Below are 18,900 nucleotides of genomic sequence, written 5' to 3' on the forward strand. Positions count from 1 at the left end.
CCATCGGTGCTCGGGCCCTAATAATTAAAGCTGCAAGCAGCGATGAACGGGCCCTCGCACACGGGCTCATCGCCGACCGGTGGCTTTAGGAACACAGCAAATGGTGGGTAGTATGCTTTTAATACAGTAAAAATAGGAGAAATATGTCAAAGTCACTTAAATGTGCCAAATTTCCTGCTGCCAGCTGGTGGCGCTATGCCTATAACTGATTATTGGCATGTAGATGTGTTCAGGCCACCACTTTCATCAAACATATGAAGTTTGGTGCAGATTGACCTTGGTATGTTTGAGTTAGTGAAAGATATGATATATCCTGCTGCCAACAGGTGGCACTATGATAATATCTGAATATTGGCCTTTAGGTGTCTTCAGGCCAGGACTCTTACCAAACCTGTGAAGTTTGAGGCAGATCGGACATTTTATGGCTGAGTTATAACAACTTCTATGTCCATGGCGAAACATCAAATTTTGTCACGCCGCCACAGACACGCCCTTTAACGAAAACTCAAGATCTTCACAATTTAACATCTCTAAGGCCTCTAGATCAGACTGACCAAATATAATGTTGATATCAATAAATTTCTAGGAGGAGTTTGATACAAGTCATTTCCTGTTGCCAACAGGTGGCGCTGTGATTATAATAGAATATTGGCCTTCAGATGTGTTCAGGCCAGGACTCTTATCGAATATGTGAAGTTTGAGGCAAATCGGACATTTTATGGCTGAGTTATAACAAGTTTTATATCCATGGCGAGACCTCGAAATTTGTCAGGCCGCCACGGACACGCCCTTTACCGAAAACTCAAGATCTTCACAATTTAACATCTCTAAGGCCTTTATATTAGACTGACCGATTTTGGTGTTGATCTGTATAAATCTCTAGGAGGAGTTGGTGGTAGAGTACAGCATGACACTTCCTGTTGCCAGCAGGTGGCGCTATGACTATAACTGAATATGGATATGTAGATGTCATCAGGTCAGGAGTGTTATCACACATGTGAAGTTTGGGACAGATCGGACATTTTATGCCTAAGTTATAGCAACTTCCTTTTTCATGGCGAAACATCGAAATTTGCGAGGCCGCCACGGACACGCCCTCTGATGAAAACTCTAGATCTTCACAATTTAACGTCACAAAGGGCTTTAGATTAGACTCACCAAATTTGCTGTTGATCGGAGTAAATCTCTAGGAGGAGTTCGTTCAAGTACGACGCTTGAAAATGGCAAAAATGACACAAATTTTGCTAAGAAAATTAATAATAACCGACTTCCTGTTGGGTTTCGGATTTTGTCCCAGGAGGCTTTTTTGTAGGTATTGGTGAGATACATGTGTGTACCGATTTTCATGCATGTACGTGAATCATAGCTGAAAGCGCACACCGCGGAACGTGTAAAGGTGGCGCTATCGAGCCGTTTTGCCACACCCATCTCTGAAACCCATATCAGACATCCATTTTCGCCAGGTTTGATGTGTGTGCAAAGTTTCATGAGTTTTCGGGTATGTTTAGGCCCTCAAAAATGCGATTCATTCCGGAGAAGAAGAATAATAATAATTAAAGCTGCGAGCAGCGATGAACGGGCCCTCGCACCTGGGCTCACCGCCGACCGGTGGCTTCAGGAAATCAGCAAACAGTGGGCAGTATGCTTTTAATACAGTAAATATAGAAAAAATATGTCATAAGTCATTTAAATGTGCCAAACTTGCCGCTGCCAGATGGTGGCGCTATGCCTGTAACTAATTATTGGCATGTAGATGTGTTCAGGCCATCACTATTATCAAACATATGAAGTTTGGTGCAGATTGACCTTGGTATGTTTGAGTTAGTGAAAGATATGATATATCCTGCTGCCAACAAGTGGCGCTATGATAATATCTGAATATTAGTCTTTAGGTGTCTTCAGGCCAGGACTCTTACCAAACCTGTGAATTTTGTGGCAGATCATACATTTTATGGCTAAGTTATAACCACTTCTATGTCTATGCAGAAACATCAAACTTTGTCAGGCCACCACGGATATGCCCTTTACTGAAAACTCAAGATCTTCACAATTTAACATCTCTAAGGCCTCAAGATCAGACTGACCAAATATAATGTTGCTTTAATTAAATGCAATCAATGCAAGGACTTCAGATAAATGCCAACTGTGAACCAATATGCAAAATTTTCCCTATACTCTGATGATGATAAGAACATGATTCATGATGATAACAAAATGTTATTATTGCTTGCTTTACGTCCACCACTTCTGCTTAAATGTCATTGTTACCTATCTGTACAAGTTTTGTGTGGATATTGCTTTGCTGGTGACTCCTGTTACAAGACATCACTCTTAAGCGCTACATAACTAAGAATCAATAAGGAAGACGGTGCCCAGTTGGCACATGCATTCACAGTAATCCTCTGCTAGTTTGGATTTTAAGTTTACAGAATTGAAAGGGTTAGACTTTAAAATCAACACACAGACACATACACACAAAATATAAAATGTTGCCATCCAGTTTCATTTGTTAAAATTAACTATATTAGTTAACATGACCAATAAATAAATAGCATTTATTAATGTTAATTAATATTAAGCTAAAAAAAGTATTCATATAAAGTTAATGTACTTAGTATTAACATGAACATGAACACAGTTCATGGGGGTGTACAGCAATACACAATAAAGTGCTCTATAAACGCTTCATTCTTTCAAAATATCTTTAAAAATCAAGTTGAGTATTTTAATGGGGTGATACATATATATATATATAACTGATCTTAAAATTATGGTTTTCAGATGTTTTGAAGAGATAACAGTAACGTTTGTTTTGTTGTCAAAGTTTGTCTTAATTTTTTATTATTATTATTTTATATTCAATAAATAACACTATGTAAATATTGTCTATCAATGAAGATAAATTGATCATGCTAAAAAGTTGTATTTTTTTAAATCTTTTGCTATGTGACTGAATAGGACAAGTTCATGGTACAGTTAAGTAAAAAATAAATATAAAACAACAACTGCAAAATACGAACAATGAAAGACTTAGTGACCCTTTATATTTTCTCAAAATATCAGACTCTCAAAGATCAGACATATTTATGTAATTACAGTATGTGCATTTTTTGTTCAAAGATGGTCTGTAGAATGGCTCTCTACTCTGTCACCCTCTCTGCCTCTCACCCCTCCCCCCTGCAATAATGAGCTTCTCTGTGCCTGACTGAACGCACACACATACTGTAGAGACATTCACCAGAGTGACAGCAGGTTTCTGAGTTATTTTTTTAATTTTCTTTAATTCATTGAAGCTTGTATAAAATTTATATTTCCAGCACTTGCTCAGAATGATTAGATCTCTGTGTGTAAAAAGTTTTAAAGAGTTTGGATGCTGCACTTTAAAGATATAAAAAATTAGGGTTATGTTTTTTACTACATCTTTAAAAAATCACCACGTCAACACCGTTCGAGATATCCAAAATCCGCTCGCAATTTAACATCTTCAGAATCTTCTCTTCATGTTAAAAAAGTTTGGTGTGAACAGCTGGTTGTTCTTAGGAGTAGTGTGAATTTGTTTACTACCTGATTTTTCAAAAAATCCACATTCAAATCAAAATAGCCGGCTTCCTGTTGGTCTTAGCTAATGAGTTTGATTTAGAAAGTTGTCCAGATTGATGAGAACAATATAAGTACTGAGTTTGGTGACTGTAGGAAAAACTAACCCCCCAACTTTTGTCAAAAGATGGCGCTATAGAGTGCCTGCTCCACGCCCATTTATGACCTTTTGCCAGTGTCTAACTATCATTAATATTGATGTGTGTGTTGAGTTTCATGAAATTCTAAGCATGTTATCTGCCTTGAAAAGACAGGAATGTAATTTTAAAGTTTGACACGTTGCCATGGCAACAGCATTTGATTTATCATCGACCTCTTTACATATTCTTATCGGCCGTGTTTTGACATGATTTTGATGAAGTTTAAAGAAAATCGATTAAAATTAAGAGGCTGATTTCAAAGCATTTTGAAAATGACACGTTTCCTGCTGCCAGTTGGTGGCGCTATAACTTTGACTCATAATAGTCACATTTATGGAATCGGCATCATACAACGAACAAACTGGTGAAGTTTCATCAGAATCAGGCAATGTGTGCAACAGTTATTAGACACTTCCTGTTTCTCATTTCTCGCCATAACTTTGTCGCCTTGCCACGGCCAAACCGTTCGAGATATCAAAAATCTCCTCGCAATTTAGCGTCCCCAATGTCTTGAGATCATGCTGACCGAGTTTGGTGACAATCCCATGGAATTCCTGGGAGGAGTACGTTAAATTCCAGAGCATGCGCTTTTTAAACAGCCCTAAATATCTCACTTCCTGTTGCGTGGAGCCCATGACATAGAGTACAAAAGTTGTTCAGCTTGATGAGTTCTATATGTGTACCGAGTTTCATATCAATACGCGCAAGTATGTGTGCGCAGTACATCAAGTTTTCAAACTGTGTTCCAGGGGGCGCTGTAGAGGCCCTGAACCACGCCCGGGTCCCAGCCTCTGAGGCGTCCGGACGACGGCAGATTCCGACGTGTGTGCAAATTTTCAAGAGTTTTTGAGTATGTTAAGGCCCCCAAAAGTGCCCCAACGGTTGAAAAAAAAAAAAAAAAAAAAAAAAAAAAAAAACAAATAAGAATCCTTAGAAGAACAATAGGGCCTTCGCCCTTTTGGGCTCGGGCCCTAATAATTAAAGCTGCAAGCAGCGATGAACGGGCCCTCGCACACAGGCTCACCGCTGACCGTTGGCTTTAGGATAACAGCGAACGGTGGGCAGTATGCTTTTAATACAGTAAAAATAGGAGAAATATGTCATAAGTCACTTAAATGTGCCAAATTTCCTGCTGCCAGCTGGTGGCGCTATGCCTATAACTGATTACTGGCATGTAGATGTGTTCAGGCTGGCACTATTATCAAACATATGAAGTTTGGTGCAGATTGACCTTGGTATGTTTGAGTTAGTGAAGGTTATGATATATCCTGCTGCCAACAGGTGGCGCTATGATAATATCTGAATATTGGCCTTTAGGTGTCTTCAGGCCAAGACTCTTACCAAACCTGTGAAGTTTGAGGCAGATCGGACATTTTATGGCTGAGTTATAACAACTTCTATGTCCATGGCGAAACATCAAACTTTGTCACGGCGCCACAGACACGCCCTTTAACGAAAACTCAAGATCTTCGCAATTTAACATCTCTAAGGCCTCTAGATCAGACTGACCAAATATAATGTTGATATCATTAAATCTCTAGTAGGAGTTTGCTACAAGTCATTTCCTGTTGCCAACAGGTGGCGCTGTGATTATAATAGAATATTGGCCTTCAGATTGGTTCAGGCCAGGACTCTTATCGAACATGTGAAGTTTGAGGCAAATCGGACATTTTATGGCTGAGTTATAACAAGTTTTATATCCATGGCGAGACCTCGAAATTTGTCAGGCCGCCACGGACACCCCCTTCAACGAAAACTCAAGATCTTCGCAATTTAACATCGCTAAAGCCTTTTTATTAGACTGACCGATTTTGGTGTTGATCTGATTATATCTCTTAGAGGAGTTTGTTGCAGAGTACAGCCTGACACTTCCTGTTGCCAGCAGGTGGCGCTATGAGTAAAACTGAATATGGGCATGTAGATGTCATCAGGTCAGGAGTGTCATCACACATGTGAAGTTTGGGACAGATAGGACATTGTATGCCTGAGTTATAGCAACTTCCTTTTTCATGGCGAAACATCGAAATTTGCGAGGCCGCCATGGACACGCCCTCCAATGAAAACTCTAGATCTTCACAATTTAACGTCACAAAGGGCTTTAGACTAGACTCAGCAAATTTGGCGTTGATCCGAATAAATCTCTAGGAGGAGTTCGTTCAAGTACGACACCTGAAAATGGCAAAAATGACACAAATTTTGTTGAGAATATTAATATTAACCGACTTCCTGTTGGGTTCCGGATTTTGCTCCAAGAGGCTTTTTTGTAGGTATTGGTGTGTTACATGTGAGTCCCGATTTCCGTGCATGTACGTGAATCACAGCTGAAAGCGCACACCGCTGAACTTCTAAAGGTGGCGCTGTCGAGACATTTTGCCACACCCACTTCTGCAACCCATATCAGACGTAAATTTTCGCCAGGTTTGATGTGTGTGCAAAGTTTCATGAGTTTTCGGGTATGTTTAGGCCCTCAAAAATGCGATTCATTTTGAGAATAATAATAATAATAATAAACGGAGCAATTCCAATAGGGTCCTCACACCATCGGTGCTCGGGCCCTAATAATAAACGAAGCAGATCCAATAGGGTCCTCACACCATCGGTGCTCGGGCCCTAATAATAATAATAAACGGAGCAGATCCAATAGGGTCCTCACACCATCGGTGCTCGGGCCCTAATTAAAGCTGCAAGCAGCGATGACCGGGCCCTCGCCGTCTGTGCATTCGCAATCCCGATAGCATCAGGAAAACGGTGCCCAGTTGGCACATGCATTCACAGTAACCCTTTGGACTAACCCTAACTGTCTCTCCTCCTCTCTGACTCTTTCTCTTACCACCCATCCCCCCTCCTTACACTCAACCACTTACCACACAAACACACACATTGAGTGCAGAGCAGAGTGAGATCAGATATGTTTTTTTTTATTTTCTTTAATTCGTGGAGTTTTGTATAATTATGAAATGAACTGTGTTTGATCAGAATGAATAGTTATTTGTTTGAAAAAAGTTTCAAAGAGTTAGGATGCTGCACTTTAAATATATAATAAATCATTGAAAATTGAAAATGGAAAATTAAATTCTAAGCACGCTATCTGCCTCAAAAACACAGGAAACAAATATTTGAATTTATTTTTTATTTTTATTTATTTGCCATGGCAACAGCATTTGATGCATCAGGGACGCCTTTACAGACTCTCATCGGCCATGTTTTTACATTATTCTGATGAAGTTTGAAGAAAATCGAGTACAAATATATTGTTCGTTGTTTGTTCGTGTTTGTAAGTTCATTAACCATTGTTACCAAATAGTTACTATTTTAAATAGTTACCATGTTTTATGGTCTACAAGCATTTTTAAATATTATTTTAATAATCTATAAGCATCTGTGAAATAATTATAAACAAATATATTAAAAATAAATACATATTAACTTAGTTGATTTTTTTTGGCCTTTTTGTATTTGTTTCTCATTCTAATTAAGTGAACTGAGCAGTACAGTATAGTGTCATACTTATAAGATTTTTTGTTCTACCAGTGAGAGTGTATATATGTATTTAAATCATATAATTTTTCCTTAAAAGATAAAAAAAGATTTTAATGCTCTTTAAGCACCTATACAAAATAATTATGTAAAAGTACACTGAAAGTACAGTATATATCAACTGATTCTATGGATTATTGTCATTCTTATACACTGACAATGAGCTAAATAGCATTAGAGGCCAAACGATTCCTTATCTTATGAGGACCTCTAGTGTTCATCCCTGGTATTAGAGCTTTAATCTGACAAATTTAAATGACACTTTAATGTTTTTGGGGCCTCTGAGCATGATAACATTTTGAAACTATACGTATTTCCTAAGAATTTCTTGTTCTTTATATGTAAAAAGTTTTGATGAGTTAGAATAATGCAATTTAAAGATATATGAAAATAACTCTCCATCTTTTTTATTGTTACTTTCATAAATCACCACATCAACACCGTTCAAGATATCCCAAAGCCGTTCACAATATAGGGAACATTTTCCCAATATTCTGAGGATGATGATAAGAACATGTAATTCATGATGATAACAAAATGTTATTATTGCTTGCTTTACGTCCACCACTTCTGCTTCAATGTCATCGTTACCTATCTGTTCATTTTGTGTGTGGATATTGCTTTGCAGGTGACTCCTGTTATAAGACATAACTTTTAAGCGCTATAACTAAGAAAGAATCAATTAGGAAAACGGTGCCCAGTTGGCACATGCATTCACAGTAACCCTCAGCCAGTTTGGATTTAAAGTTTACAGAATTGAAAGGGTTAGACTTTAAAATCAACACAGAGACACATACACATACTATATAAAATGTTGCCATCCAGTTTCATTTGTTAACATTAACTATATTAGTTAACATGAACAATAATTAAATAGCATTTATTAATGTTAATTAATATTAAGCTAAAAAAGTATTCATATATTGTTTAAAGGTAAATTAGTATCTTTTAACATTAGTTTATGTACTGTGAATTAACATGAACATGAACACAGTTCATGTGGGCGTACAGCAATACCCAATAAAGTGCTCTATAAACGCTTCATTCTTTGAAAATATCTTTAAAAATCAAGTTGAGTATTGTAATGGGGCGATATATATATATATATAACTGATCTTAAAATGGTAAAATTTTCAGATGTTTTGAACAGATAACAGCAAAGTTTGTTTTGTTGACAAAGTTTGTCTTGAAACTGTTAATTAAAATGTTATATTCAATAAATAACACTATGAAAATAAATGTCTATCAATGAAGATAAACCGCTCATGCTAAAAAGTTGTATTTTTCTTAATCTTTTGCTATGTGACTGAATAGGACAAGTTCATGGTACAGTTCAGTAAAAAATAAATAAAAAAACAACAACTGCAAAATACAAACAATGAAAGACTTAGTGACCCTTTATATTTTCTCAAAATATCAGACTCTCAAAGATCAAACATATTTATGTAACATCAATGTGCATTTTTTCCTCAAAGATGGTCTTTAGCAAGACAGCATGTTCTACTCTCTCTCCCTCTCTCCCTTTCACCCCTCCCCCTTCAGTCTCTCTTCAGTCACTCAATGGTGACTGAACACAGACACTCAAGGCAGAGTGACAGCAGGTTTCTGATTTATTTTTTTAATTTTCTTTAATTCGTAGAAGCTTGAATTAAATTGATATTTACAGCACTTGCTCAGAATGATAAGATCTCTGTGTGAAAAAAGTTTTAAATAGTTAAGATGCTGCACTTTAAAGATATAGAAAATGACGGTTATACATCTTTAAAAAATCACCACGTCAACACCGTTCAAGATATCCCAAAACCGCTCGCAATTTAACATCTTCAGAATCTTCTCTTCATGTTAAAAAAGTTTGGTGTGAACAGCTTGTTCTTCTTAGGAGGAGTATAAATTTGTTTACAGCCTGATTTTTCCAAAAATCCACATTCAAATCAAAATAGCCGGCTTCCTGTTGGTGTTAGCTAATTAGTTTAATTTAGAAAGTTGTCCAGATTGATGAGAACAATATATGTACAGAGTTTGGTGACTGTAGGAAAAACTAACCCCCCAACTTTTGTCAAAAGATGGCGCTATAGAGTGCCTGCTCCACGCCCATTTATGATCTTTTGCCAGTGTCTAACTATCATTAATATTGATGTGTGTGTTGAGTTTCATGAAATTCTAAGCATGTTATCTGCCTCGAAAAGACAGGAATCTAATTGTAAAGTTTGAGACGTTGCCATGGCAACAGCATTTGATTTATCATCGACCCCTTTACATATTCTTATCGGCCGTGTTTTGTCATGATTTTGATGAAGTTTAAAGAAAATCAAGTAAAATTAAGAGGCTGATTTCAAAGCATTTTGAAAATGACACGCTTCCTGCTGCCAGTTGGTGGCGCTATAACTTTGACTCATAATAGTCACATTTATGGAATCGGCATCATACAACAAACAAACTGGTGAAGTTTCATCAGAATCAGGCAATGTGTGCAACAGTTATTAGACACTTCCTGTTTCTCATTTCTCGCCATAACTTTGTCGCCTTGCCACGGCCAAACCGTTCGAGATATCAAAAATCTCCTCGCAATTTAGCGTCCCCAATGTCTTGAGATCATGCTGACCGAGTTTGGTGACAATCCCATGGAATTCCTGGGAGGAGTACGTTAAATTCCAGAGCATGCGCTTTTTAAACAGCCCTAAATATCTCACTTCCTGTTGCGTGGAGCCCATGACATAGAGTACAAAAGTTGTTCAGCTCGATGAGTTCTATATGTGTACCGAGTTTCATATCAATATATGCAAGTATGTGTGCGCAGTACATCAAGTTTTCAAACTGTGTTCCAGGGGGCGCTGTAGAGGCCCTGAACCACGCCCGGGTCCCAGCCTCTGTGGCGTCCGGACGACGGCAGATTCCGACGTGTGTGCAAATTTTCAAGAGTTTTTGAGTATGTTAAGGCCCCCAAAAGTGCCCCAACGGTTGAAAAAAAATAAAAATAAAAAAAACAAAAAAAACAAATTAAAGCTGCAAGCAGCGTTGACCGGGCCCTCGCCGTCTGGCAGTCGCCATACTGATAGCATCTGGAAAACGGTGCCCAGTTGGCACATGCATTCACAATAACCCTTTGGACTAACCCTAACTGTCTCTCCTCCTGTCTTTCTCTTAACACCCATCCCACCTCCTTACACTCAGCCACTTACCACACAAACACACACATAGAGTGCAGAGCAGAGTGAGATCAGATTTGTTTTTTAATTTTCTTTCATTCGTGGAGTTTTGTATAATTATGAAATGAACTGTGTTTAATCAGAATGAATAGGTATTTGTATGAAAAAAGTTTCAAAGAGTTAGGATGCTGCACTTTAAATATATAATAAATCATTGAAAATTGAAAATGGAAAATGAAATTCTAGGCACGCTATCTGCCTCAAAAACACAGGAAACAAATATTTGAATGTATTTTGTATTTTTATTTATTTGCCATGGCAACAGCATTTGATGCATCAGGGACGCCTTTACAGACTCTCATCGGCCGTGTTTTTACATCATTCTGATGAAGTTGGAAGAAAATCGAGTACAAAAATATTGTTCGTTGTTCGTTCTTGTGTTAGTTCATTAACTAATGTTAACAAAAGAGACTCTATTTTAAATAGTTACCATATTTTATGATCTACATCCATTTTTTAATATTATTTATTATTATTTATGATCTATAAGCATCTGTGAAATAATTATAAACAAATATATTAAAAATAAATACATATTAACTTAGTTGATGTATTTGTTTCTCATTCTAATTAAGTGAACTGAGCAGTATAGTGTCATACTTATAAGATTTTTTATTCTATCAGTGAGATTGTATATATGTATATAAATCATATAATTTTTCCTTAAAAGATTAAAAAAAGATTTTAATGCTCTTTAAGCACCTATACAAAATAATTATGTAAAAGTACACTGACAGTACAGTCTATATCAACTGATTCTATGGATTATTTTCATTCTTATACACTGAGAATGAGCTAAATAGCATTAGAGGTCAAACGATTCCTTATCTTATGAGGACCTCTAGTGTTCATCCCTGGTATTACAGCTTTAATCTGACAAATTTATGTGACACTTTTAATGTTTTTGGGGCCTCTGAGCATGATAACATTTTGAAACTACACGTATTTCCTAAGAATTTCTTGTTGTTTATATGTAAAAAGTTTTGATGAGTTAGAATAATGCAATTTAAAGATATATGAAAATAACTCTTCATCTTTTTTATTGTTACTTTCATAAATCACCACATCAACACCGTTCAAGATGTCCCAAAGCCGTTCACAATTTAACATCTTCAGTATCTTGGCATCATGTTGACAAAGTTTGCTGTGAACTGTCTGATTCTGCTATGAGTGATATGAATTTATTCACAGCTATATTTAAAAACACAGGAAACAAATGTTAAAGTTTGACATGTTGCCATGGCAACAGCATTTGATTTATCAAGGACCCCTTCACAGATTCTCATCGGCCGTGTTTTGATATTATTCTGATGAAGTTTGAAGCAAATTGAGTAAAATAAAGAGGTTGATTTAAAAGCGTTTTGCAAGCAACACACTTCCTGCTGCCAGTTGGTGGCGCTATAACTTTGACTCATAATAGTCGCATCTCTGTGATCGGTATCATACTACGAACAAACTGCTTAAGTTTGGTCAAAATCAGCTAAAGTGTGTCAAAATTATTAGACATTTCCTGTTTCTCATTTCTCGCCATAATTTGTCGCCCTGCCATGGCCAAACCGTTCGAGATAGCAAAAATCCCCTGGCAATTTTGCATTCCCAGTATCTTGAGATCATGCTGACTGAGTTTGGTGGCCATCGGTGGAAAGGTCTAGGAGGAGTATTTCAAATTCCACAGCTTGATTTTTCCAAAAATCCATATATAAATAAAAATAGCTGACTTCCTGTTGGTCGTAGCTAATGGGTGTAAATTAGAAAGTTGTCCGGCTTGATGAGTCCAATATATGTACCGAGTTTGGTGACTGTAGGACAAAGTAACCCCCCAACTTTTGTCAAAAGGTGGCGCTATGGAGCGCCTGCTCCACGCCCATTTATGGGCTTTTATCAGTGTTTAACTGTTATTAATACAGATGTGTGTGTTGAGTTTCATGAAATTCTAAGCATTTTAAGTGGCTCAAAAACACAAAAAACTAAAGTTAAAGTTTGACACGTTGCCATGGCAACATGATAAAAGTTATGGATAACGCCCTTCACAGATTCTTATCGGTCGTGTTTTGACATTATTGGGATGAAGTTTGAAGCAAATTGAGTAAACTTAAGAGGCTGAGTTTAAAGCGTTTCAAAAACGTCACGCTTTCTGCTGCCAGTTGGTGGCGCTATAACTTTGACTCATAATAGTCACATCTCTGTGATCGGCATCAGACGATGAACAAACTGCTGAAGTTTGGTCAAAATCAGACAAAGTATGTCAAAGTTATTAGGCACTTCCTGTTTCTCATTTCTCGCCATAAATTTGTCGCCCCGTCACGGTCAAACCGTTCGAGATATCAAAAATCCCCTGGCAATTTTGCGTCCCCAATGTCTTGAGATCATGCTGACCGAGTTTGGTGGCAATCGGTGGAAAGGCCTAGTAGGAGTATTTCAAATTCCATTGCATGCACTTTTTAGACATCCCTGAATAGCCGACTTCCTGTTTGGCGAAGCACGGACTATGAGTGTGAAATTTGTTCGGCCCGATGAGGTCTATATGTGTATGAATTTTGGTGACTGTAGATCAACCGTTGTGCGCTCCAGAGCCCTTCAAAAGTCGCAATTTTTAACGCTGTGCCATGCCCCCCCCAGGTGACCCCCCCATGTCAAAGTCTGTCCGGCCCTGATGGCCGCAGGTTCCAATGTGTGTGCAAAGTTTCAAGAGTTTTCGTGTATGTTAAGGCCCCCGAAATCCCCCAAAACATTGAAAAAAAAAAAATAATAATAATAATAATAATAATAATTAAAGCTGCGAGCAGCGATGAACGGGCCCTCGCACCCGGGCTCACCGCCGACCGGTGGCTTCAGGAAATCAGCAAACGGTGGGCAGTATGCTTTTAATACAGTAAATGTAGGAGAAATATGTCAAAGTCACTTAAATGTGCCAAACTTGCCGCTGCCAGCTGGTGGCGCTATGCCTATAACTGATTATTGGCATGTAGATGTGTTCAGGCCAGCACTATTATCAAACATATGAAGTTTGGTGCAGATTGACCTTGGTATGTTTGAGTTAGTGAAATATATGAGATATCCTGCTGCCAACAGGTGGCGCTATGATAATATCTGAATATTGGCCTTTAGGTGTCTTCAGGCCAGGACTCTTACCAAACCTCTGAAGTTTGAGGCAGATCAGACATTTTATGGCTGAGTTATTACACCTATGTCCATGGCGAAACATCAAACTTTGTCAGGCCGCCACTGAAACTCAAGATCTTCACAATTTAACATCTCTAAGGCCTCTAGATCAGACTGACCAAATATAATGTTGATTTCATTAAATGTCTAGGAGGAGTTTGCTATAAACCTAATCCCCTGCAAGGACTTCAGATAATGCCAACTGTGAACCAAATGTGAACATTTTCCCTATATTCTGATGATGATGATAAGAACATGTAATTCATGATGATAACAAAATGTTATTATTGCTTGCATTACATTCACCACTTCTGCTTAAATCGTTACCTATCTGTACAATTTGTATGTGGATATTGCTTTGCTGGTGACTCCTGTTATAAGACATCACTCTTAAGTGCTACATAACTAAGAATCAATTAGGAAAACGGTGCACAGTTGGCAAATGCATTCACAGTAACCCTCTGCTTGTTTGGATTTTAAGTTTACTGAATTGAAAGGGTTACACTTGAAAATCAACACAGAGACACATACACACAATATATAAAATGTTGCCATCCAGTTTCATTTGTTAACATTAACTATATTAGTTAACATGAACAATAATTAAATAGCATTTATTAATGTTAATTAATATTAAGCTAAAAAAAAAGTATTCATATATTGTTTAAAGGTAAATTAGTATCTTTTAGTTTATGTACTATGAATTAACATAAACATGAACACAGTTCATGTGGGTGTACAGCAATACACAATAAAGTGCTCTATAAACGCTTAATTCTTTCAAAATATCTTTAAAAATCAAGTTGAGTGTTTTAATGGGGCGATATATATATAACTGATCTTCAAATGATGGTTTTCGGATGTTTTGAACAGATAACAGCAAAGTTTGTTTTGTTGTCAAAGTTTGTCTTGAAATTTTTAATTATTATAATTTTATATTCAATAAATAACACTATGAAAATATTGTCTACAATGAAGATAAATCACTCATGCTTAAAAGTTGTATTTTTCTTAATCTTTTGCTATGTGACTGAATAGGACAAGTTCATGGTACAGTTCAGTAAAAATAAATAAAAAACAACAACTGCAAAATACAAACAATGAAAGATTTAATGACCCTTTATATTTTCTCAAAATATCAGACATATTTATGTCGATTACGCTACAGCAATGTGCATCTTCCTCAAAGATGGTCTTAAGCAAAACAGCATGTTCCACTGGTCTCTCTCCCTTACACCCCTCCCCCCTTCAGTCACTCTTCAGTGACTCAATGGTGACTGAACACAGACAGGCACAGGCAGAGTGACAGCAGGTTTCTAATTTCTTTTTTTAATTTTCTTTAATTCATAGAAGCTTGTATAAAATTGATATTTACACCACTTGCTCAGAATGATAAGATCTCTGTGTGAAAAAAGTTTTAAAGAGTTTGGATGCTGCACTTTAAAGATATAAAAAAAATGACGGTTATGTTTTTTACTACATCTTTAAAAAATCACCACGTCAACACCGTTCAAGATATCCAATATCCGCTCGCAATTTAACATCTTCAGAATCTTCTCTTCATGTTAAAAAAGTTTGGTGTGAATAGCTGGTTGTTCTTAGAAGAAGTGTGAATTTGTTTACAGCCTGATTTTTCCAAAAAAACACATTCAAATGGAAATATCCGGCTTCCTGTTGGTCTTAGCTAATGAGTTTAATTTAGAAAGTTGTCCAGATTGATGAGAACAATATATGTACAGAGTTTGGTGACTGTAGGAAAAACTAACCCCCCAACTTTTGTCAAAAGATGGCGCTATAGAGTGCCTGCTCCACGCCCATTTATGACCTTTTGCCAGTGTCTAACTATCATTAATATTGATGTGTGTGTTGAGTTTCATGAAATTCTTAGCATGTTATCTGCCTCGAAAAGACAGGAATCTAATTTTAAAGTTTGACACGTTGCCATGGCAACAGCATTTGATTTATCATCGACCCCTTTACATATTCTTATCGGCCGTGTTTTGACATGATTTTGATGAAGTTTAAAGAAAATCAAGTAAAATTAAGAGGCTGATTTCAAAGCATTTTGAAAATGACACGCTTACTGCTGCCAGTTGGTGGCGCTATAACTTTGACTTATAATAGTCACATTTATGGAATCGGCATCATACAACGAACAATCTGGTGAAGTTTCATCAGAATCCGGCAATGTGTGCAACAGTTATGAGACACTTCCTGTTTCTCATTTCTCGCCATAACTTTGTCGCCTTGCCACGGCCAAACCGTTCGAGATATCAAAAATCCCCTCGCAATTTAGCGTCCCCAATGTCTTGAGATCATGCTGACCGAGTTTGGTGACAATCGTATGGAAATCCTGGGAGGAGTACGTTAAATTCCAGAGCATGCGCTTTTTACACAGCCCTAAATATCTCACTTCCTGTTGCGTTGAGAAAATGACATAGAGTACAAAAGTTGTTCAGCTCAATGAGTTCTATATGTGTACCGAGTTTCATATGTGTACGTTCAAGTATGTGTGCTATATGGCCCTCAAAATTCCAGGGGGCGCTGTAGAGTCCCCTTGCCACGCCCCGGTACCAGCCTCTGTGACGTCCTGATGGCCGCAGATTCCGACGTGTGTGCAAATTTTCAAGAGTTTTTGAGTATGTTAAGACCCCCTTAAGTGCCCGGAAGGTTAACAAAAAAAAAAAAAAAAAAAAAAATAAGAATCCTTAGAAGAACAATAGGGCCTTCGCCCTTTTGGGCTCGGGCCCTAATAATCCTTAGAAAAACAATAGGGCCTTCGCCCTTTTGGGCTCGGGCCCTAATAAGAATCCTTAGAAGAACAATAGGGCCTTCGCCCTTTTGGGCTCGGGCCCTAATAATAATAATAATAAACGGAGCAGATTCAATAGGGTCCTCACACCATCGGTGCTCGGGCCCTAATTATTTGTAATTCACTAAGGAAGAAAAAATATGTATATATTATATATTATTTACATTATATTATTTATAACATTAACAGTGATTAGTATAATCATTAAATCATAAATGACTAGTCTTACCCATACTGCTGCGGAGAAAGGCCGGGGCTGCAGCTGCCGTTACTGTTGACTTGTTCAACAGTGCTGCTGACATCATCGTGGCCGATGTGCAGCATGTTGAGGCTCGCACCTGTGCTGTTGTTCACCAAGGTGGGGCTGTTCAGAAGACCAAGACTGCTCTCCGCAAGTGCAGCCTGCACACAAAATTTTTAAATATTAAGTCTTTTTGAAAAGTTAAGAGATGCAACAATAGCTATGTTGCTGTAAAAGTCATAAGACACTGTTAATGTTGCAGTTGTGAGGTCTGAAAGGTCATCATAGTTAAATATTGAAGTCATATGTGACCCTAGTCTACAAAAGCAATCATAAGGTCAAAGGTCATAAGGTCAATCAAAGATATTTACATCATATGAAAGATGAGCAAATAAGCTTTTCATTGGTGTGATGTATTTGTTAGGATAGGACAATATTTGGCCAAGATACAACTATTTGAATATTGGGAATCTGAGGGCGCAAAACCCACCAAAATACTAAGAAAATCGCCTTTAAAGTTGTCCAAATGAAGTTCCTAGCAATGCATATTACTAATCAAAAATTACGTTTTGATATATTTACAGTAGGAAATTTACTAAATGTCTTCATGGAACATGATTGTAACTTGATCATGGCACAAAGCCTTCTGTGCCATCCTTAGACAAACAATTGTGGCTATAACAATAAGCAACATGCAGGGGATAATTATTATAATTATTATTAAAAGACAAATATGCTGACTGGATAGATATAATCTGGGTGTTTTGAGAGAAATTTGGCAACTGTGGTGCAGCAGGTTAGTTTGTGTCACCACTAGGGGTCTCCTCACTTCCACACAACAGACCTGACTGCTCGCAGAAACACACACACCGACTTACACTCCTGTTACACATGTGCTCACAGCTTTCCAAATGAAAATAACTTCTTTAACACATGATATATGTTATAGCATATTATAGTGTTTGGTAATACTATTTAATTTAATTATTTAAAGGGAAAAAAAAATAAGTAAAAACAATAACAGAAGAAAAGATGGGGTCCAAATATTGGAAAAAACACTAATAAAAATGCTTCCAGTTCACTTTAGTGTTTATATATTTTTTTGCATTATATGTTACATTTTGTTACAAATTATTAAAAAAATAAATTAACAATTCAACGTACATTGAATCTAAAATGCATTTAAAGATGACTTAATAATAATCCTAAATATATCTTAACTTCATTATTCATATTTGTATTATTTTTTTGTATATATTTCATAAGTTATTTTTCTTTCTGTATCTGTTGACTACACTACACACTCTGGCTTTATAGGTATATAAAACATAAAAATCTCACTTAAAAAAAAGAGATCCAAGTCAGAGGTAAAGGCAAATTTACTTCTGTTTCTGTTGGAGAAATAAAAATAAAACTGTTCCTGTTGACTAGCTGTATAGGTATGCGAGTTATAAGAATTACATAACTTAAAAACAAAATCTAAGTTAGACGTAATGGCAAATCCATGCAAGTAAATGTTAAATTCATATTTCTACATACAAATCTACATAAACAACTATGCATATGGATATTTTAATGCATTAGGAAAGGTGGAACGGAAAACGGTTCTGCTTGGTTTCCTTCATTTCTACAGTCACTTCTGAACTGAAAATTTTATGTGGTACTCCTGCCAATTCAAACTGTAGCGACTGCCTGAAATATGCCACTGAAAGAAAGAAAGAAAGAGAGAGAGAGAGAGACAGAAAGAACAACAGAGAAAGAGGGAGAGAGAAAAAAGAAAGAGCTTGAGAGAAATTCATTCTGATTCTGTAGAGACTGGGTGGTGGCGAGAAAGATGATCAGGGTCACACAAGGTTTAAAGGATGTGAACCAAACAAGGGCTATTTTTCACCCTTTAACCTATAATTAACTGGCAGCCACCTATGATTTTTGGCAAAAACAGACAGATCTAATAGGTAAACATACTTAATGCCTGTTTAATGAGATGGCCAGGTTGAATCACCTTTTAAAAGGTCAATTTTAAAACACAGACTAAAACACGTAACGCACTCAAACGAAGAGCCACGGTTCTCTCACACTCTGGTAGGGCGAACCAGAGATCTCCACTGTGTGTCTGCTCTTTTGTTAAAGGCTAGTTTATGTGCGGCCTTTTCAGGATGAGCAGTTCCATTTCCATAGAGATGGCCTGCGGGGTCAGAGCGGGAC

The 18,900-nt window shown here is 37.1% G+C and overlaps 1 protein-coding gene across 1 annotated transcript in view; it reads right to left on the reverse strand.

The window, feature by feature from the left end:
- Nucleotides 1–18,900, reverse strand: part of foxp4 (forkhead box P4) — a 133,904-nt gene that overhangs the window by 13,109 nt on the left and 101,895 nt on the right. Inside the window, exon 14 of the mRNA XM_073825502.1 lies at nt 16,684–16,856. Coding sequence (XP_073681603.1) covers nt 16,684–16,856 — 173 coding nt within the window. The remainder of the gene's footprint in view (nt 1–16,683; nt 16,857–18,900) is intronic.

Source organism: Garra rufa, chromosome 20, assembly GCF_049309525.1.
Source record: "Garra rufa chromosome 20, GarRuf1.0, whole genome shotgun sequence".
Taxonomy (NCBI): Eukaryota; Metazoa; Chordata; class Actinopteri; order Cypriniformes; family Cyprinidae; genus Garra; species Garra rufa.